Source organism: Crassostrea angulata, chromosome 7 (assembly GCF_025612915.1).
Source record: "Crassostrea angulata isolate pt1a10 chromosome 7, ASM2561291v2, whole genome shotgun sequence".
In the NCBI taxonomy this organism is placed as follows: domain Eukaryota; kingdom Metazoa; phylum Mollusca; class Bivalvia; order Ostreida; family Ostreidae; genus Magallana; species Magallana angulata.
In genome coordinates, this window is record NC_069117.1 from 6,640,624 (window position 1) to 6,663,311 (window position 22,688).

The 22,688-nt window shown below is 34.6% G+C and overlaps 3 protein-coding genes across 6 annotated transcripts in view; all 3 read left to right on the forward strand.

Moving 5' to 3' along the window:
- Window positions 1-7,695, forward strand: part of LOC128156374 (uncharacterized) — a 29,518-nt gene extending 21,823 nt beyond the window's left edge. For both annotated transcript variants that reach the window (XM_052818481.1, XM_052818482.1), the window contains 17 exons: window positions 270-395; window positions 509-637; window positions 767-895; window positions 1,004-1,132; window positions 1,247-1,375; window positions 1,472-1,603; window positions 1,696-1,824; window positions 1,982-2,110; window positions 2,221-2,352; window positions 2,449-2,580; window positions 5,835-5,957; window positions 6,078-6,203; window positions 6,302-6,430; window positions 6,567-6,695; window positions 6,850-7,008; window positions 7,259-7,372; window positions 7,600-7,695. In XM_052818481.1, the coding sequence (XP_052674441.1) occupies window positions 270-395; window positions 509-637; window positions 767-895; window positions 1,004-1,132; window positions 1,247-1,375; window positions 1,472-1,603; window positions 1,696-1,824; window positions 1,982-2,110; window positions 2,221-2,352; window positions 2,449-2,580; window positions 5,835-5,957; window positions 6,078-6,203; window positions 6,302-6,430; window positions 6,567-6,695; window positions 6,850-7,008; window positions 7,259-7,372; window positions 7,600-7,625 (2,102 nt within the window). In that variant the 3' untranslated portion in view covers window positions 7,626-7,695. The remainder of the gene's footprint in view (window positions 1-269; window positions 396-508; window positions 638-766; window positions 896-1,003; window positions 1,133-1,246; window positions 1,376-1,471; window positions 1,604-1,695; window positions 1,825-1,981; window positions 2,111-2,220; window positions 2,353-2,448; window positions 2,581-5,834; window positions 5,958-6,077; window positions 6,204-6,301; window positions 6,431-6,566; window positions 6,696-6,849; window positions 7,009-7,258; window positions 7,373-7,599) is intronic.
- Window positions 7,696-9,364: 1,669 nt separating this feature from the next.
- On the forward strand, window positions 9,365-14,382 carry LOC128193050 (tetraspanin-18-like). 2 transcript variants are annotated; one of them, XM_052866242.1, is made up of 8 exons: window positions 9,366-9,532; window positions 11,253-11,373; window positions 11,486-11,646; window positions 12,155-12,229; window positions 12,673-12,780; window positions 13,186-13,389; window positions 13,866-13,949; window positions 14,108-14,382. In XM_052866242.1, the coding sequence occupies exons 1-8, from the start codon at window positions 9,473-9,475 to the stop codon at window positions 14,198-14,200; spliced, it is 906 nt and encodes a 301-aa protein (XP_052722202.1). In that variant the 5' UTR covers window positions 9,366-9,472; the 3' UTR covers window positions 14,201-14,382. The 2 variants fall into 2 exon arrangements, with proteins under 2 accessions (XP_052722203.1, XP_052722202.1); XM_052866243.1 differs by lacking the exon at window positions 12,155-12,229 and having other exon boundaries at window positions 9,365-9,532.
- A 425-nt stretch (window positions 14,383-14,807) lies between these two features.
- On the forward strand, window positions 14,808-22,624 carry LOC128193049 (uncharacterized). 2 transcript variants are annotated; one of them, XM_052866240.1, is made up of 8 exons: window positions 14,808-15,248; window positions 15,873-15,993; window positions 16,598-16,758; window positions 16,912-16,986; window positions 20,509-20,616; window positions 21,004-21,213; window positions 21,809-21,892; window positions 22,116-22,624. In XM_052866240.1, the coding sequence occupies exons 1-8, from the start codon at window positions 15,126-15,128 to the stop codon at window positions 22,254-22,256; spliced, it is 1,023 nt and encodes a 340-aa protein (XP_052722200.1). In that variant the 5' UTR covers window positions 14,808-15,125; the 3' UTR covers window positions 22,257-22,624. The 2 variants fall into 2 exon arrangements, with proteins under 2 accessions (XP_052722200.1, XP_052722201.1); XM_052866241.1 differs by having other exon boundaries at window positions 20,515-20,616.
- The last annotated feature ends 64 nt before the right edge of the window (window positions 22,625-22,688 follow it).

A 22,688-nucleotide genomic window follows, 5' to 3' on the forward strand; every position in this document is an offset into this window, starting at 1 on the left:
AAAAAGATTACGTTTACCAATGCTTTCCAACTAACTGCCCTGATAAGGTTGCTAGCTCTCTGGAAGACCTGAAACTGAACCGCTCTAGTTAGCACCTATAACATTGTCAGGCTGTATTAAATTTTGTTTCCCCATTCCGTCTGTCTCCCTCTCTCTTCTGTGCTTCATCATTGTCAAATATATAATTAGTGGTGACATCCATGTACCAAGATAAAGTACCTGCAGCCTTATTTGGTCTTTAAGTAACCTTACAATGCATTTCCTTATAGACGCTAGCTGCGTTCACGTACAGAAGAATGATGGGATCAGTGAACTCTTACGATTGATGACCTCCAACCGCGACCTTCAGGTCATAGAGGGCGCCGTGGACATTCTTGGAAGCATGTCGGCAGTTGGTAAGAGAAATTTAATAGTTGGCATCATTTTTGTTTTTGCTAATAATCATAAAATAATTTATAAATGACGTACTTTATCATGATTCTATGAGCACTTGATACAATTTTTGCAGAGGAATTACTAGAAAAGTTGGTGGAAGAAGATGTTCCCCAAAAGGTTGTGACTTTGATATCGCAACACGAGAGTAACCCAAGAATCGTTAGCAACTGTTGCTTCATCCTTAGCAACCTAGTGATTGAGTGTAAGAAATTAAATTTTGCATCATTCTTGCCCCCGGCATGTAAAAATATTACGTGGACGTTTTTTGAAAAGATATGATATAAAGCATGTCAATATATGACTTTGTAATGTGTCTATATTCCGTTTTAAGACCAAACAGCGAAAAACGTGATGTATATTGGAGGAGTGCACGTAATCGTCAACGTCATGAAAAAGTTTCAAAATGAAGATCTTGTTCACGAGAACGCTTGTAGGGCCCTTGGTAGTTTTGCAGCCCATGGTAAGCAACCTCTATAAAATAAATGCACGCCAGTAATATGGATGCAAGAGATAAACGCCACATTGGTACATATATTCTATACTAATGCAAATTGTGATTTTATTTCAGAGGACTTGTGCTCAGACGTTTCCAATGCTGGAGCCCTGAATGTGGTGATGCACACTCTGAAGACATTTTCTGACTCCACGGCAGTGCTGGAGTGTGCTCTTTGGGCTCTAGCCTGCCTATCAAAGTGTAGTTAGTATCAATTCAGTTCAACTCATCATAGTATCTGATATACCGGTGTAAATATACATCGGGTCTTATACATTGAACAGAAATTTCACAAGTGCGTGTTTTTTCTACTTACAGTGGATGCAGTTCAGTTCTTGTGTAAGGATGGGGAAATATCTACAGTGTTAAGCACTCTTCAAAAATACCCGTATGACGAAACGTTACAGGAATATGGTTGCTGGACGCTATGTAACCTCGCTTCCTTTGGTAATTTACATATTTGGAATGGGAATGAAATTAATTTCTAAATCTGTGAATAAAGTAGGTGGGATCTGTTTTACAGAGTATTTACTATTTTTGCAGCTTTTGGTGCCCAGGAGTTGGCAGTGCCTGAAATCGTATCTACAGTTTGTCATTGTCTGGAGCAATTTCCAGAAAATCTCCAACTCCAACAGGAAATCTTTGCATTCTTGGTGCCAGTGCTGGCCATATCAGGTGCGTGTTTGATACACACACAGACACACATACAAGTCACTGGGTTTAGAACTACTCTAGAAGATTACGCTGTTGGTTATATAATCTTTCAGAGAAGGCCCAGAAACAGTTTATACAAGATGGTAAAGTGAAGATCGTTTTGGAGAGGATGACCACGTACTTAGACTGCCCAGTGGTACAGGAACACGGCTCTCTGATCATTGGGACGCTAGCGGTCAGCAGTAAGTAGCACCGACCAAGAGGGGATGTATTGTCAAATTGTAATAATTGCGTGCGGGTAAATTATTAAAGTTGGTTTACTGGTATACATGTTGTATTTGTTTTTTATGAACAAAACGATTCTGCGTCTTACATATTATTATGATGTCTTTTTATCAGAATCACACCGATCAGTATTGGAGAGACTGAACGCATCTCAAACCATAGTAACAGCACTTCTTCATCACGAGAAATCAGACAAAATCCACGAAAATGGACAAATCGCCCTCACAAACCTCTCAGCAGAAGGTTAGATTTCCTTATTCATAGAAAGATAGAATTGTCTCTCCTTAATTGTGTAAATGTGGATGGTATTTAATTGGTTTTCCCATTATGATTTGCTGGCGTCTTGTTTGCAGTTTACGGGAACAAGTATACGGTGGTGAAGAATGGTGGTGTACAGGCTGCCATTACCAGCCTGACGAAGATGTCACATAACCCGGATGTAGTGGATCTAGCCCTGAAACTGTTAGGAAACTTGATAGAACTCGGTATAGTCCCAAACCTGATTTGTTGAATATTAGTTAGAAGAGACTGCTATTTTGGATTAAGGCTGTAGATGAATAAATGTTTTGTGAATTTTGTAGACGCGGTGTGCCACAGTTTTTTGGAGTATCAAGGCCTAGACGTTCTGGAAACATTGCTAAAGAGCTGTACAGATTGTCGGGACACAGAAATACTGGTCAAGAACATCCTGATACATCTAGCCTCAACAAAGGGTAGGCCACCTAGTCTAATACATGTATATAACAGCCACCTAGTCTAATACATGTATATAACAGCCACCTAGTCTAATACATGTATATATATATATATATATAACAACCACTTAGCCTAATACATATATATATATAACAACCACCTAGTCTAATACATGTATATAACAGCCACCTAGTCTAATACATGTATATAACAGCCACCTAGTCTAATACATATATATAACAGCCACCTAGTCTAATACATGTATATAACAGCCACCTAGTCTAATACATGTATATAACAGCCACCTAGTCTAATACATGTATATAACAGCCACCTAGTCTAATACATGTATATAACAGCCACCTAGTCTAATACATGTATATAACAGCCACCTAGTCTAATACATGTATATAACAGCCACCTAGTCTAATACATGTATATAACAGCCACCTAGTCTAATACATGTATATAACAACCACCTAGTCTAATACATATATATATATATATATATAACAACCACTTAGCCTAATACATATATATATATAACAACCACCTAGTCTAATACATGTATATAACAGCCACCTAGTCTAATACATGTATATAACAACCACCTAGTCTAATACATATATATATATATATATAACAACCACTTAGCCTAATACATATATATATATATAACAGCCACCTAGTCTAATACATATATATAACAGCCACCTAGTCTAATACATATATATAACAGCCACCTAGTCTAATACATATATATAACAGCCATCTAGTCTAATACATGTATATAACAGCCACCTAGTCTAATACATGTATATAACAACCACCTAGTCTAATACATATATATATATATATATATAACAACCACTTAGCCTAATACATATATATATATAACAACCACCTAGTCTAATACATGTATATAACAGCCACCTAGTCTAATACATGTATATATATATATATATAACAACCACTTAGCCTAATACATATATATATATAACAGCCACCTAGTCTAATACATATATATAACAGCCACCTAGTCTAATACATGTATATAACAGCCACCTAGTCTAATACATGTATATAACAGCCACCTAGTCTAATACATGTATATAACAACCACCTAGTCTAATACATGTATATATATATATATATAACAACCACTTAGCCTAATACATATATATATATATAACAGCCACCTAGTCTAATACATATATATAACAGCCACCTAGTCTAATACATATATATAACAGCCATCTAGTCTAATACATGTATATAACAGCCACCTAGTCTAATACATGTATATAACAACCACCTAGTCTAATACATATATATATATATATATAACAACCACTTAGCCTAATACATATATATATATAACAACCACCTAGTCTAATACATGTATATAACAGCCACCTAGTCTAATACATGTATATATATATATATATATAACAACCACTTAGCCTAATACATATATATATATATAACAGCCACCTAGTCTAATACATGTATATAACAGCCACCTAGTCTAATACATGTATATAACAACCACCTAGTCTAATACATATATATATATATATATATAACAACCACTTAGCCTAATACATATATATATATAACAACCACCTAGTCTAATACATGTATATAACAGCCACCTAGTCTAATACATGTATATATATATATATATAACAACCACTTAGCCTAATACATATATATATATAACAGCCACCTAGTCTAATACATATATATAACAGCCACCTAGTCTAATACATGTATATAACAGCCACCTAGTCTAATACATGTATATAACAGCCACCTAGTCTAATACATGTATATAACAACCACCTAGTCTAATACATGTATATATATATATATATAACAACCACTTAGCCTAATACATATATATATATAACAGCCACCTAGTCTAATACATATATATAACAGCCACCTAGTCTAATACATATATATAACAGCCATCTAGTCTAATACATGTATATAACAGCCACCTAGTCTAATACATGTATATAACAACCACCTAGTCTAATACATATATATATATATATATAACAACCACTTAGCCTAATACATATATATATATAACAACCACCTAGTCTAATACATGTATATAACAGCCACCTAGTCTAATACATGTATATATATATATATATAACAACCACTTAGCCTAATACATATATATATATATAACAGCCACCTAGTCTAATACATGTATATAACAGCCACCTAGTCTAATACATGTATATAACAGCCATCTAGTCTAATACATATATATATATATATATATAAAACAACCACTTAGCCTAATACATATATATATATAACAACCACCTAGTCTAATACATGTATATAACAGCCACCTAGTCTAATACATGTATATATATATATATATATATAACAACCACTTAGCCTAATACATATATATATATAACAGCCACCTAGTCTAATACATGTATATAACAGCCACCTAGTCTAATACATGTATATAACAGCCACCTAGTCTAATACATGAATATAACAGCCATCAAGTCTAATACATGTATATAACAGCCATCTAGTCTAATACATGTATATAACAGCCACCTAGTCTAATACATGAATATAACAGCCATCTAGTCTAATACATGTATCTAACAGCCACCTAGTCTAATACATGAATATAACAGCCATCAAGTCTAATACATGTATATAACAGCCACCTAGTCTAATACATGTGTATAACAGCCACCTAGTCTAATACATGAATATAACAGCCATCTAGTCTAATACATGTATATAACAGCCACCTAGTCTAATACATGTATATAACAGCCACCTAGTCTTATACATGTATATAAAAACCACCTAGTCTAATACATGTATATAACAGCCACCTAGTCTAATACATGTATATAACAACCACCTAGTCTAATACATATATATAAAAACCACCTAGTCTTATACATGTATATAAAAACCACCTAGTCTAATACATGTATATAACAGCCACCTAGTCTAATACATGTATATAACAGTCATCTAGTCTAATACATATATATATATATATATATATATATATATAACAACCACTTAGCCTAATACATATATATATATAACAACCACCTAGTCTAATACATGTATATAACAACCACCTAGTCTAATACTTGTATATACAGTCACCTAGTCTAATATATAACAGTAACTTGGTTATGATTCAGTAAGAAGTAGGAATTTTTACAGTTTTACAAAATAAGTGATGAGTTGTTTATGTTGACAGGTATCACAACTTCTGAGTTGGATGCCATAGAACGCGTGATATGTACTGTACCGGATGTCTTACAAAATAACAATGGAGAAGACGTTTATCTGGTCCAGTTCTATGAAAAAGTTGTCTCAACAGGTATGTTTGCAAAATGAATTACCAGTTTTTTTTAAATTTGATGAGAAATATCTCAGAAAAACATATTTAGTTAAACCTATTTCGCTTTAAAAATTTATTATGTTCTCACCTTGGTTGCAGTGAACGGTTGCAAGATGTTTGTTGATTGTGGGTCTTTTGACAAAATGGTGGATTTGTTAACCATCAACTCTACCACTTATGACGTACAGTTCCACGGCTGTAAAGTGATGGCGGCCTTAGCAATGAGTGAGTCAACACTTTTCTTTTTTTCTTGATATTTTTTTCTCTTTCCCAAAAAACCCATTTGACTGACTTTAACGGAACTTGTTTTATTCTATTTTTAGATGGGTTCCATAAAAAGCGTTCCCCAGAGGTTCTGTCTCTAATTCACAACGCCATAAAGAATTTTCCGGGGAAACTAGACCTACACATTGTTTGCTGTGGCGCCCTGTGTTATCTTACGGAGGAACAAGGTAAAAAATGAACACAAATATCAATTATGTCCGGTTCTTATGTTCTTTCCAAATACTTAACAAAATGATAAAGTAGGCGTTATTGTGGTTATACTTTACGCTATCTGCATTACCTCCCTCTCCCTTAATCTTTCAGATTCCACGAGCATGCTTTTTCTGCACCAGCATGGTATGAGCACACTGATGACGACCCTCCGGAGGTTCCAAGACGAGCAAAGACTCGTTGTGGTGGCATTTATGGCCCTTGAAAACCTACTTAAATCGGGTACAATTATAATTCATTGTACAATGTATTAATAATGAATGTTTATTGATATATATTTATTGCATTATTAGGCTTAATGCGTTTAAAATTTTAAAAATAACGCAGGGGTGATCTTTTATATTCTGTTAATTTCTATGGTTGTTTTGATTTGCAGTTGCAGCCAATGAAGACAATGACAAATTGATAAAGAGTTATGACCTGAAACTGATAGAGGGCTATGACGTTTTATCTGTGATTGACATCATGAGCAGGTTCCCGGATGTTGTAGACATCCAGGTGTTTGGCTGTAAACTCCTCACCTTGGCCACAGATGGTACTTCAATATATCTTACTTCTTGGACAAAATAACAATTGTTAGTCAAAAATAACACTAGATGGACAAGATAATTCTTCGATGTTATTATTAAACACAGGCAATGGTATCTTGTTTATCATTGATATGCATGTACATAAGTTCTCCACTGTATACGCCTATAATTAATTTTTTGAATTCTGTGATGTTAATTAATGACACATCATCTATTTAAGAATGATCACAGTGTCGTTTTATTTGATTGTTTCAGACGACATGAAGAAGGAGCTGGACACCACGCCTCTGTTGGACATCCTGGACCGCCGGAAGTCCATGCAGGACGCCGTGGTGTGGGCCAGGCGGGCCTTACAGCGCATCAGGCCAGGTGGGTACCAGCGCAGTACTCAATGATCTATTGAATTGTCACGTGATGCCTCAAAAACTATTTCATGATTCGGTTTCGTATATAATTTCATTATCTAATTTAAAGAATTTTTATCATTAGATTCATTAAAAGAGAAAAAAAACCAAAATGTGTTAAATGTTTTGAAAATTAATAGTTCTTAGAAGACGCAAGATTTAATAGTATAAGTGCTTTGTTTCTTTTTTCAGACCTGTTAGAAGCGGAAGAGCGATGAATGTCTGTCGTACTATCCTATTTATGTTTATTGTTTATATGTGTTGCTTAGTAAACATTGCATACGTACACCAGTGTTTGTTCTATACTTTCGGAATGGGTCATTTGTCTATAGGTTTCTGTCGCCAGTAGACTAATAGTGTTATCAGAGATTTATAAAGTAATGTGTTCATGTTTATAAACAAAACTATACCTGTACTTCCTACATGTTGTCCCATTTGTAGTTTCTTAAAACGTCAAGGCTGTTGGCTCAAATATTTCGAAAAGAGTCTGAAAATGTTACGTGAGTTAGTATCTAAAATAAAGAGAAATCATAAGTATCTTGCGTAAAAGATGTAAACAATTTTTACATTTTACAATGAGAAACTTTTGAGAACTTTTTCGTTTTAAGTCTCCTATAAATAAATCATGTTTTAATCATGATGCCATAGTTCTTAGGACACTTGTTTCTGTAATAAAAGTCTTTAAATACTAGAATCTGGCAGCAGTATCCGCGGCGCTTGTCCTTTTCGCCACATCGAATGAGATATCCGTTAGTGGAGAGATAACGTACGATCAACGATAAATTCCATGACAGTTCTGAGAACAATCGGATCAAAAAATATTTTATGATAAAAGTTGACTGAATTTTGAAATCCAAATCTATATGGAGACTAACATCTCTGTAAAAGGTCATAGGAAACATTACCTGGACGACATTTTGTTGACATTTTGGTTTGGCTGAAAATAAATAGTTTACCAATTAATTCCAGATAGTATGTACACCTACGCCTTTTTTCTTTAAAATAATGAATTTCTTTCAAAACAAATACACACACACACACACACCCACACCCACACCCACACACACACCACACACACACACACACACACACACACACACACACACACACATATATATATATATATATATATATATATATATATATATATATATATAAACCGATGTAAATATACACTTAAACCAAGGACATTTGAATAATTCTATGGCCAATGCTAGCAATCAAAACGATGAATGTGACTTACAAAGTGTACATATTGAAAATAAGTGAATAATTTTCTTGGGCCAAACAAAGAGAGTATTTGCGAAATTTTTCTTTTTAATTTGTCAGCAACAGAGAAAGGGGGTGTTAGAATAAAGTTAACGTACATGTTCTATCGAAGGCCAAATATTTCAATTTGAAATATTTGGCCATATTCTACCGGTCTTAAGAAAAAACTTCATAGCGGTCCCAGTATCTTCCAAAAACGTGATTTTCATGTTCAACCTTAGTCTGGTCTTAGGACAAGGTAAGGGATGGTCTAAAGGCGATTCCTTTTAGGAGAGCTTCGAGAAACGGACTTGAGACTATGACGTATCCTAAGTCGTACTTCGGACGCACCGTAGTCCTATAATAGCTTCGTCCACATGTAATGTCAGCAGATCCTCAGAAGGATTGCTATTATCGATATTCGGAAATGTTTTCCTAGACTTCGTTGCTAAAACACCTCATTCATAGATAACACTCCCTTGCTTTGTAACCCCTTATCGCCTTGTTTTTTCTCGCTGGGATTTTGATAAATTGGGACTTATTCGAAGACAAAAAGATATCGGGGCCACGTGAACTCTCGTAGACACGTTCTGTACTGGGTTTTTGGGATGAGACATCGGGTTTCTAAACGTTATTGTGACACGTTTTGGTCCCTCTTAAATCCCCAAACAAGGTCCTTGAATTCAATTGATTTAACAGTTTAAAATCTTTTGATATAGTCCCACCCGATATTACCCTAGCTATACCGCTTTGATAAGGAATACTTTCGGGTTTTATACTGATTTCTACAATGTCGCTCTACAGACAGTAACATACCATGGGTTTCATGAAGAGCTGTGGACGTCTGGTCATCTACTACATCAACGGGCTTTTCGGGGTTAGTAACCACCATCATAAAATGTCAATACACAGATGGGTTTTTTTTATTTTTATTAAAGACTAATTATTTTTATCGCTAAGTTTTGTTTTCGCATCTCGTTAATTTCTTAATCGTTCATTTTCTGTAAGATCGATTTAAAGGAGAAAAAGCGAACAAAAATATTTGAATAGAAATATTATAATAAAATTAGAATATTACCGAAATACAAAATAAACGACTTCAAGATTTCAACGAAGCCCTTTTCAATTGATTTTTTAAAAATTATTATTTATTTAACACAGAAAACAAAAATTTAAAAGATAAGATACAAACCTTATAACTTACAAATTCTTCCCACTACATGTAAATAACTGCTTTGAAATGTTATCTTCGAAATATTTTTGTGAAACATTTTTTTGACATGACAATTCAGGTAAATAAAAAGGAAGGAAATTTTATTAAAAAATGCATAAAAAAAAGCTCTGAAAATTTTGGAAAAAAAACTGTGACAAAAACAAAACAACAATAGAAAAAGAAAAGTAAAATCAAAACAAAAACATAGGAAACAAACTGTTAAGTATGGAATCCATGTAAAAAGAGGAATCTAAAATTTGAATAGAAAGCTAGAAAAAAAACTTGTATAAAATCCATATTAACAACAGAATCCATTGCTCAATAGAAAACAAAATAACACTTTATGGATAACTGTAACAATGGATATCCTGTTAAAAAGATGAGGAAAACAAGCATTCTGAGAGTATTGCATAAGCAATACACGTCCCCTACCGGTTTGTATTATTCTGTATTCGCTGGTAAAAATTTGTGAAAACAATGCACTGTTATGCACATTATCATTTCTTACCGTCTTCTGTACCCCGAATCAAACCAAACAGTTAAACAGTCCAACCCGACAACGAACCCGATTGTAATAATACAAAAAAAAAACCCTGCCGATTAAATTTACAACACAATGTTTAACACTATTTTACAGAATTTATTTGTTTGTTAGAAATGATAAAAGGAATGGTACAAGTAACGCACGGTATTATTACTGACTACATACCAATCGCAACTTCTCGGATCTTTCCGGCAAGCTCGGAAAAACACCTCGAATGTATTACCTAGGCGTCCATGACAACCCCCCTTTTTGTAAAACTTGAAATAAATAGAACACATTTTACGATCTGTTGAGATGTGAGCTATACTTCATTAAAGTAAACAATATACACTAAAATATAACACAGCAGCGACATACAAGTCTGTCTAGCCGATACTTATTTTAATGGGAAGCGACTCCATTTTGTATAAAATTCTAACATCCGGTGATGTTAATACATTCGAGGTGTTTTTCCGAGCTTGCGGGAAAGGCCCGAGAAGTTGCGATTGGACTACATACTGGCCTCGTTTATTCAATACACTCCGAACCCGATAACGAACCCGAACATTAAAAAATTGGAATATAAAAAATTAATTTTCTCGAACATATGTCAATCAGACGCTACAAAAGTGTAAACTTGATCTGTAGTTTGACATTTTGAAGCTGTTCAGCAAATTTCATATTATTCCTCAAATGCATAAAGAAAAAAAAGTGTGGAAAACTGAAGTGGGACAGACAGACGGACGGACGGACGGACGGACGCAGAGGAAAGCTATAGTCTCCTCCGGTGAAACCGGTAGGGGACTAATAGCTAGACTTATCTAGCAGTTAACAAAATAACACTTGCACATACGTTTTCAGCTGGTGGCGGCGGTATGTCTGGTAGGAGGAATGTTCGTCAAGTTCGGGTCGGACGATTTGAAATCATTGCTGCCTGATTTAATGAGGGAACTTGTCAGAAAAATTGACCCAATATTAAGAGGTAAATGAAATTAAAACAGGCATGGCTTCATTTAGAGCTAATTGAATTGTGTAAATAAATGAATGGAACACATGAATCATAATTGCGTATCATAAAGCTTTTTTGCATTCAGCGACCCACAGTTCATCGGAGAAATTTTTAAACAACCTTGACCTTGAGAAGTTGCTAGGCAATGCAGCAGATGTATTCATCGTGTTCGGCGCCGTTTTGCTCTTTGTTGTTTTCTGGGGCTGTTTTGGCGTCAGCTGCAAGTCCAAATGTGGCCTTTATGTGGTACATTATTTTTTTCAAAGCGTTTTACAAAAACATTCAAATCTTATTTAAAAAGTTATTAAACTAAGCTTTAAATAATCTTAGGGGGAAATTGTATTGCCTCTGAGTTTATATGAAGAATGGAACAAAACGATTTGATGTTTCTGCTGAATTGTTTTACTTTAGAATTAAGGTGAAATAGAACACCTTGTGATTTTAACATATATTGATTAAGTTACATCGAAGAAAGATATCACATAGCCTGTGACCATTTAACTCTTTTATAATAAGTCTTAAAACAATAATTTAAACCCTCTAATCTGTCTGGGACACGACTTTCAGGTCATTAGCCGACTCCAACTGAGCTTTACCATTACGACAACACAATTTTGTAAGATTTAACAAAATAAATAGGTTATCAGTAATTGTATTGTTTATTTCAGAGAAATGTACGAAAAAACAAATGTCCCATTAATTTTCCTTAAATTGCTTGTACTTGTGGATAACAAAAACATAACCTCGTTTACAGTACAGCTGTATACTCCTGCTGATTCTGATTGGTCAGATTGTTTGCGCCATCTTGATAACAAAACGACGGGACCTCGTGAGTACATAACATATTAAAACAACCTCAATACATACACATAATGCAACCTCATTGTACAATGCAACCACATTAAAGAATGCAGCCACAAATTTGACCACAATACTTAATACAACATAAATTCTCAAGTGTTCTAAATAACCGGTACAATCATAATTACACATTCTATCAATAACATATCAAACATAAACTTCTAAAAGTTTGGAGTCATTCCAGATTGCCTGCAATTTTTTAAATCAATTTTTGTTGTATTTTTTATCTTAAAGGTTTTTATATATTTATAATTATTAGGTCTAAGTTTTAGCAAAGCTGAGTATTAATTGAAATCTCTAGGTGATAGCAATGTTCAAAGACATTTTCTTCAGTAAAAATTTTAAACCAAGCTGACAAGAAGCTTTAATTTATCGATTTACCTTTTGATTTATAAGTGTTCGATTTTTCAGATCGACGAAAACTTAAAGCCACAGTTACGTTCGTCCATTAAAGACCTTTATCAGGGAGACCATGCTATGGACGCCATTAGTGTTTTATGGAATGCCGTCATGCTTAAGGTAGATCACTCATCAGATATAGGTCCATTAGTTACGAGAGAAGACCGATATTGAAGAATATAGCGAATATCAATACTAGTACAACATTTTATCACAGACAATTTTGAAAATTTACAACTGAGAAGTTCTCTTCAACTATGAATCATTCTTCGATATATTATAAAAATAATATACATCATTGAGAAACTCTTACCCGTACATACTACGCATGAACTTTTTTAAAAAAAATTATTTACCATACAGTTTAAGGTTATCGAATAAGTTGTTTTATGTCGGGATCGGTGTAATTAACAGGGATTTACCATTTTCAACAACTCTGCAATGTCTATTTCACTAATACTTTTCCTCGACTCAACAATAAAATTCAATCGACTCTTAACAAATTATAACTCTCTTTGGTTGTAGTTTTCGTGTTGTGGTGTTGACAGTTCTCAAGACTTTGTATCTGGAAAATGGAACAACACACCGATTGCTGAAATTATCAACGCAAATAAACAGCTTGACACGCCGCTGGTTTGCTGTACAGAGGCTGCGAGGTCGAAATCAGCAACCAATTGGTGGAATTGTGCAATATCCACACTGAATCCTTCAGATTCAAATTATAATAAGGTAATGTATGTCTTGGGTAAATGATATACTATCTGGGGACTCAGTCGTCCTAACTCACCACACGGACGTCCGATGGATGCTCTGGTTTCCCTTTGAATGTATTTCTTGTCAATATCTAATTCGATCAGCCTTTAGTGACTGGAGAGGACAGACAGAGTCCGTTCCATAGAAATTCGTGTGGTACTTAGCCCGCCCATCCCTGTGTCTGTTTCCATTAATGACTCAATTAGAGTTGAACAAATGTCATTTAGTAAATTTTGTATTTACACCCTCTCAGTAAATCCAAAATTTACCACACGACACAAATGTACACGCAATCTTTTTCATTAACTGACAAGCGACGCGTTTTGCCGTCATTTTATATATAGTAAGTAGGGCGTCATATTTTTTATATATCGTGTTGAAATCATCTATTTGTAAGGATTGTACGTGTTTGATACTTATATTTACATTTTTTTGGTCAATATTGTTTGTAGGGTTGCTATGGCGAGGTGTGGCAGTATTTGGAACACTACATCAACATAGTGGTGGGTTGTGTTGGCGGTCTGGCGGCGTTAGAGGTCAGGGCAATTCTTTTTTAAATGGATCAATATAGTCTAGATATATAAAAAATGTACTCGATTAAAGGTATATCTAATCTACAAAATTTTGACTGTTTAAAATAAAATAAAATAAGATTAGTATCATTTCAATACTTTAACACGGTTTTTTTTAATAGCTGTTGTTAGCAATTTTTGCTATTAGCATAGCAAGAGGAATGGACAAAAAGAACAAAGTGAATTCTGAGAAAAGTGGAAAAGGAAAAAGATAGGTAAACGGACGATGATGTTGTTTATACCGGACATTATACCGTCATATAAATGAAAGATCTACAGTGATGCAATGTTGTTCTGATGTTCGGGAAAAAACCCTGACCGGAGTTCAATTACTCTGTGAAAGATTTAAATTCCGTCCATGACGAACGAAAACATCCTATGTAAAGACTTTGTGAACTTTATGCATAGGCGTCGGAACCGGGGGGGCTAGGGGGGGCTTAGCCCCCCCACTTTTTTTGCAAAGTTATACCTAACCATTAGAAACATAGCATGATAGAGGGCTCAGCCCCCCCACTTTTTCTCGCAGGAAAGACTATTGTTCATAAATTTACCTTGAAAGATAGAGGGGTTAGATTCAGTAGCATACTAGCCAGCCCCCCCCCCCCCCCCCCCCCCCCCCCACGGATTAGGAATTTCGTGATTTTGGAGAAAAAAATTTGTGTAAGTAAATTTTTTTTTTGAGGTACACTCACCCCCCCCCCCCCCCCCCCCCCCCCCACGGATTAGGTTTTCCATGATTTTGGGAATTACTTTTTTCTCAATATTTCTGAGGATTAGTCTAGCCCCCCCACTTTCAATTTGCTTCCGACGCCTATGTTATGTCTACATGTAGCCTACGTTGAATATATTTATGTTTATCGATTTTTAATGTTATGATTATTTGAAGGATTTTTATACTGTTACCGATTTTGTTTGATATATTTTGTTTTATTCATTAAACATTAATTGCTATGTATCGCTGTGTCACCTTACTTACAATTTACAAAATTATCACGTGGTTATTGGTGCACGTAGAAAGGTCACTAAGGGTCAACTACATCGATGTTTAGGATGAGTAATTGCGATATATGAAGCTGTCAAGATTAATGATTTGTCAAAAGTAGAGTAAGATACGCATAAAACATGTGACTTAAAAACAAAATGGACACCCTGGTCAAAAAACCGTTCGACTCCACCTCGACCATAACAGAAACCAAAGACATTCCTTCGAATGTCCACAGAAGTATCAAATGTGTGCTCATTATCCTAAACTCGCTCCAAGTGGTACGTACATATCCTTTTTTTTTTATTAAAAGCTAGATAATGTATATGTAGTTAATATCTTCAAATGATTGTAACAATTCGGAATCTGTTTCGAAAAAGTTTTACTAGCTGTAATAGTATAAAAGGTATTAATGTACTATAGTTTTTTGCACAATTTATAGCAAGTCACAAAAAGAGAATTGGCCAAACAAGATTTCGCCTCTGTTTAATTATTTGAGATAAGATAATGGGCGAATAACTTCAGCAACAATGTCAGAAACATTTTTTTACCAAAATCTCACAATAAGTAAGTAAAAAAAAACTTCTGCAACAAAATCAAACGGTCCTTCTTTTAAAGATTTTTTTTCGTAATAATGAACATTGATTAAAAAGTTATTCCAAAAAAAAAGTTTAGATGAATTATTTTGGTACCCGTTTTAAAAAAAAAACTGCATCAATTTTATGAAGATTACCATGGCTAAAACCGTTGAAAACCATTAAAACTACTACAATGTTCTCCTAAAAAGAAAAAACGTTTCCAACCTTCACACACATCATATATATGTATGTGTGTGTATGATTGATTAATCAATCACTGGTTTTTACACACCTGTGCATGAATCAATGACTCAGTTTTCCTCCTAGTTTCTCGGGCTCACCTGTTGTGTTGGGTGTCTATTCGTGAGGTTTGACAAGGTGTACATCAAACGACTCGTGCGTACCTATTTGATGCCGGTCGTGGCGGATCTCATGCGGACATTCAGCGGTAAGTTGTCTGAAAAAAAAAATTCAAAAGAAAGGATCGGTTTGCTCAAAACTTTATTTTCTTTCATAAGGTTATATTAGGTTAATTGTCAAAAAGTGTTTGTGTTCTGGATTTTTCAAAAAAATACTGATGAAAAAAAATTAAATTTACGTAACGGGATATATTAAAAACAATCGAAATATTTCATCTTTGAATGCAGTTTTATAAAATTAAGATCATATCAATTTATCCCTATTGGATATTTTATATACCAGATGGCCCAGTAAAATCTGATATCAAGTAAAATAACTGCAATGGGTTCAGATTGATTTTCAACAAAACTTTGATTTCCATTCTCAATGTATTTTTCACAAAAGATTAACTGTATTATTTAATTGAATAATCGGAGATCGTTAATTTTCCAATTTTCCGTGAACATTGAGAAGTTGCTTTGTTAGAAATTCTGATTAAAGCCGTCTTATGTTTAAGCACTGCTATCCCAGTATGTAGAATGTGCTGCTCGTAATGAAAATGTGCTCTTTGTCAATAAAATGTTTGGAACAACATAAAATATGCGGTTGATTAATAAAATTCAATGCACAACTATGCTTTATTCCAACTTTAGGTTCCGATTACGGTATTGGCTACGCAATCAATGCATACGACACAACGGAAGTTCTCCGATGGGTGGCGCTCGTGTTTCTAGTAATGACATTTATCCTTCTACTTCCGGCCCTCTTTGGCATATCCGGTCTTTGCAGTAAAAGGCCATGGCTAATGACGACTGTATGTTTTTCTTATTGTTAAATGAACTTCTTTATTATGATATCATAGTGAATTATACATGTAATATAGTTTATTATTTGGAACTGTTAGAGTATGAAATTGTTTATATTTTTCTCATACTACACCTGACGATATTCCTTCACTATTATACAGTATATCGTAGTAACGGGAGTCCTAGTGATCGCAAAGATCGCACTCATTGTCCTGTGTTATATTCGTCCTGATGTTGTGAGTACAAGATAGCTATATATATATAACGGGTAATTTTTACTGCTGTAATTTTTTACGAATTTGTCATAAAATAGGGTGATTTGAATTTTTACGCGTTATTTTTTTACGAATTGGCCGTGTCCGTAAAAATTTGTGGTAAAAGGGGGGAAAATCTGTGGTAAAAGGGGGGATTTTACCGTGACTTTGTTACAGTTAACACACATACAAATCAGAAAATCGTGTTTCTGTTAACGATTCCTTATACATGTTTTTATGATTGTGTTTATACTAGGGATGTCAAATCGGTCAATTTTTAGTACTCGGTTACTCGGACGTTTTTCCGATCGAGTACCTGGGTACTCGGTAAGAGTGTAAATAAATATGAACAAGTACATTGATAACTGTAAAACCTTGGTCACTTTTGTAGAAATTCCTCCTTATGTTTAAGACGAGTGTGAAATAACATGTTTTTCGTTCCCCCCGTATAGGATAAGTTTACTTCGCACAGCTGACATTTTACGATTTTTGAATCTTCAGTTCTTTTGAAATATTTCCAGACCGGCGGCATTTCAGGTCTGTTCAATTTCTCTACTGTGTGCTATCTAATTTATATAATTACTATATAAACACTGCCACAGGCGATAACGGTCATTTAGCATATTTAGAGGCGTAGGAAATCCTAATAACTGTATGTACAAGTGCAATGGACATTTTAAGTTTTAAAACCGATGTTTTAATGCATTATTAAATAAACTTAGAAATATTAAAAAATATACATCCGAGTAACTGAGTACCGATTTTAGTATTAGATACTCGGACGTTCGATCGAGTACCCGGTTAACCGGGTACTTGTTGACATCCTTCCTTTACACATTTAACTTTATTACATATGTGAAATACACTTTACTTATTCCTATTTATCTGGGTATCATCATTGATGTACACCATGTGCTCGTCTCAGTTCTATTTACCGGGAAAAAAAGAAAGACAACTCCATTTCAAAATTTTGTTCTCTCTGTCTCTCTTTCTTTCTCTCCTAACCAAAAAAGACATATACCTACTAACGTGGCATTATACGTAGTTTTTAAAAAATACTCAAGACTGAATGAAAGATCTGAACTGTTATCACCACGTGACCAAAAACGCTCAAATATACCTACATGTACATGTACATGTACAGCCATCAGGGACTGAGCTAAAGGTCATGAACATTACTCTCATACGTACGATGTAGAAATTTACGTGCGGTGTTTTTTTCCTTCTGTGAAAATTTACGCGTTTAATTTTTACGGATTTATAAAACTCGTAAAAATTAGTAAAAATTAGCAGCACGTAAAAAATACCCGTTATACGGTGTGTGTATATATATATATATATATATGTACCTGTAAACATTATATATATATATATATATATATATATATATATATATATATAACAATTAACTACTTTAATTTAACATATGTTTTCACCACATGGAGGAGACTTTTATCACCAGTGTGCTTTTTATAATAAAATGTATATATCTTTATTTAAATTGATACGACATATACAGGCAATGTAAACAAGAAGTGAAATCAATTTCTGAGTATCGTCTTCGCCCGCCAAGGATAACGATCCTCGGTGCTTCCCTTTATTATTGAATTCTATTGAAGAGAAAAACAGCGTGGATACGTGGATGCCGTTACCCTTAGCTAGCGGAGATGCCTGATTTTATCTCATACGTGTGGTGTATATTACCCGTGTGATAAACCTTTGCTATATCACACGGGTGATGCTATATCAAATACTTCCGGTCGGAACTACTTTTGACACAGCCCCTCGCTTCAACGCTTCAGTGACCTATTTTCGAAGATTTGCTAGTACTTTCAACATAACTATATCTACTACAAAAATTAATATAAAATTGATTTTGTCAAAGATTTAAATTACAAATATGAAGGAAAACACATAACTGCGTAGAACAGGCGTCGGAACCGGGGGGCTATTGTGAGTGGGGGGGGGGGGGGGGGGGCCACCTTTTTTGCAAAGTTATTCATAACCGTAACCACAAGACCCTTTTTTCTTGTTTGTCAAGATTTTTGATAAATTTAGCCCACTTCCAACTTTCAATTTGCTTTGTGAAGTTTATAAAACTACAAATTACGTTAAATATCAAGTTCATCCTGACGACGCGATGAAAACAGAGCGCTCTGGTTGTGTTTATATACAAGGTGGCAGGGGATAGTTTCGCAGGAAAGACCCGGTCAAAATTTTGAAATAAAGGGAGAACCTGGGGTTTGGCTGGTTATTTGAGGGGTATAAATTGGTAGAATATTTATTGCCATCATTTTGTGGATAGAGGAGCTCATGTCAATTTCATTGATATATGACACTTTAATACTGGTAGCACTTTTCATCAGATATGGAATACAAATGCGAAACTGAGGCCAAAATTTTCACTTTCGGTTTTGTGCTTGAAAAGTAGGGTGGGTTCAGAACACGAAATGTCACTCGAAAAGAAGGTGATTGACCCCCCATCAATTGGTGATTATTTGCATGGGTATACATTAAGCTACAAATCCTATGGTAGTTTATGGCAGTTGCTCGGGACTGGAGCGTGGTTCTGGACCCGTGAAAATGTGAAAAAAGGGCAATTTTTCAGAAAATTTTGAGACCGTCCCTGGCTGTTCTTTATAGTGCTATATGTAAGTTGTACTTGTTTTATTCTGAAATGTTTAAAAATTCTCAAGAGTTGGGACCATGTGTCCCCTGCATGCAAACCAATTTTAGCAAATTTAAAAATCCACTGAAAAATTAAATCTCGTATATGAGCACTATCTGCCTCACATTTCCTCGACCAGAAAAACTATCCCCTGCCACCCAAGAACTTACCGAAATAATGTTTCATGAGACTTTTATTCCACCACCAGTAAGCATCCTTATTCACTATTTTCAATTAGCCTAGTGTTTGTTTTATTAAACATCATGTATCAGCAACTGTTCCTCGTTCGAGTCAATTCAAACTAACGAGCATTCGCAACTTTGTGTAGGCCCCCTATGTCAACAAACTTGATTATTCAAGTCTTCTAATCGGAATTTCCATTTAATCAAGTGAATAAGCTCTAAGAAAAATTATCTAGAGCTAAACAATTATTTTAAGGTTTATTTCAGTGAAACTTTACATTAAAACAGTTAGATTTATCTCAGGAATGACGTACTAAATTGTATTGCGCAAGGTCACAATAGCCGCATAACACAACGTTGCATCATCGTTTTGGGTCACACAAAGGACTGTCTTAAAAGCTTCATAATATAAATCAAATTGTATGAGATAAATAGAACATCTATAATTGTGTGATTTTATATTTGCTTTATCCAACTCGTTGAAATGGTTATATTCGCTCGGCAAGCCTCGCGAATATATACACCATTTCAACTCGTTGGATAAAGCAAATATAAAATCACACAATATAGATATCCTCTATATATTTCATGCCGTCCTTTGCTTCCTTTATATTCTGTATTTATGGTAAATGTTGCGCTTGTTTTGTTTGCAAGATTCAGGACTGGATAAGGACACCCCTCAAGGTCTCCCTACAGACCACCTACAGGGGGGACACAGCCACTGACCCGGTGTCCGTCACGTGGAACTTGCTGATGATCAAAGTGAGGCTTCGTCCTACATTTTTTTTTTCAATCCGTGTTAACTAAATGTTAATTGTCTGTTGTTTTATATGCAAGACATAATAATTCAATGAAAAATCAATAAAATTATCAAATTTGTTAAGAAACTACAGAAAAATATTGAGGTTAAAACATTTCGTAGAAGCAAATTTTGAGACCAGGTCCAAATCTGCCCTTAGCGGAATGTGAGGCCGAAAGTGAGGCGATACCAATTATGAGGCCAGACCAGCCCAAAGGGTTCGGGCCTGGTTTTAGACTGTATCCTTTCCTATTGATAACAACTACTCCTATCTTTTTAAACCAGAAAACGCATTTTTTATTGGTATTCTAAAACGTATGATTTATTATAGTATTTCCTTCTATTTGCAGTTGTCCTGCTGTGGAGTAGATAACGGAAGAGACTTCGAGTTTTCACGTTTTAATCGTGATTTCACTCTACATATTTTTAATCAGACATTGTCGATCAGCAACTTGCAAACACCTTTGGCTTGTTGTAATAGTGCCTCACGACGAACGACATTTGAGCCTGGCGCATGCGCAAAGTATCCTATCCGTAAAGACCACACTCATTACTTTGAAGTAAGAACGCCAAACATTTGACAAAGTTTTTAAACAAAAACCTAATAAAGTACTTTTAATTCCATAATTTCAAAAGGAACTTTTTCTCGGAAAGTACACAGGGTATACAGTTAAATGTTTTTCACACAGAAATGTTATATCTAGAGTCACTTTTGACTTTGTAAACAGCTACATGTTTATTTATGCCATCACTGTATGTACATCTACGTCATTATACGTTACCATTTCCATTAGAATTCTTTGTTGCTCTCAAAGAAAAAGCAGCACATAATATGTAAAAGAAGAGACGCTGAGGCACATAGTGTATAAAAAAAACCAATGTCATTACACCTCTATATTTATATCAGATCTTTCTTCACAATGTGCACAGAATAGTTCAAATTCCTGTGTACTTCGAGGTATATGCCCTTTAAAATTACATAGGTTAAATGATAAGGAATGAGTTCTTAAATATTATCTTTGTTATGCGAGTATATCACAATTTTGGACAGCTTCCTCTTTGTTATGAAGTCCATGCTTGTTATAGAAAACTGCTGAACGGATGTCATTTATTCGTTTGACTGATATGGTTTATCGCCTTTTACTATACATACAGGGTTGTCTGGAGAAGATCTGGAGCTACGTCACACAGTATTCTGATGCATTTATCCTAGCAGCCGTGGTGATTTGTTCATTAGAGGTACAAACTACTTTTTTGTAATTTTTTTAATGATTTGGTACTTTGTCTCTTTTTTTGACTTTTTTAAAAGTCAAACTATTACTAGTAGTATCTTGTATTTTCCGCCCATATCTTGTTTCATTGACCAAAGACAATGAGATATGTTACAATGTTATTAATAACTTTACCAGAAAAAAATATTATCGTGATTACGTTATTTAAGAGTATACAACCACTACTTCAGGCTCTACAGGTGATTCTAACCTGTGTGTTTATGGAACTTCTGAAACGAGAAATGGAAGAGCGGAAACGGAGGAAGTCCCGGACGTACAGGAAAGGAAGTGACTTCTTCTATCCCTCAATATCGGAGGAAAGTCTGATGTGACTCAAAAAGGATTAGTTAGAGAACTTGTAGAGTTCAATCATTAAAACAATAAAATACTAAAATAGAAAGATGCACGATAACTCGCTACACGATGCTAAAATTGGGGAAATAATTTGAAATCTATGGAAATGTATATACAAAAAATTCGGGGAATAAAAATAAGCATGGTTAGCAAACCTTTCTTTAATCGATTCAGTCGATTTGTTCAAATTGTTTGGAAATTGACAGCTCTTCGGGAGATTTTTAAATATCAACTTATTTTTAGTAAATTGAATACATGCAGGTGCGTATCCGAAGAATAGTAAATTTTCGTGGAATTCGTTTGTGTAATATTGGATCAATGCCAACATTAATAATAAATGGTGCCGTGTCACCGTCCAAGGTTACCGAGAATATCGTAATACATCACGTGGGGGTTTCTTTCAAATGAAT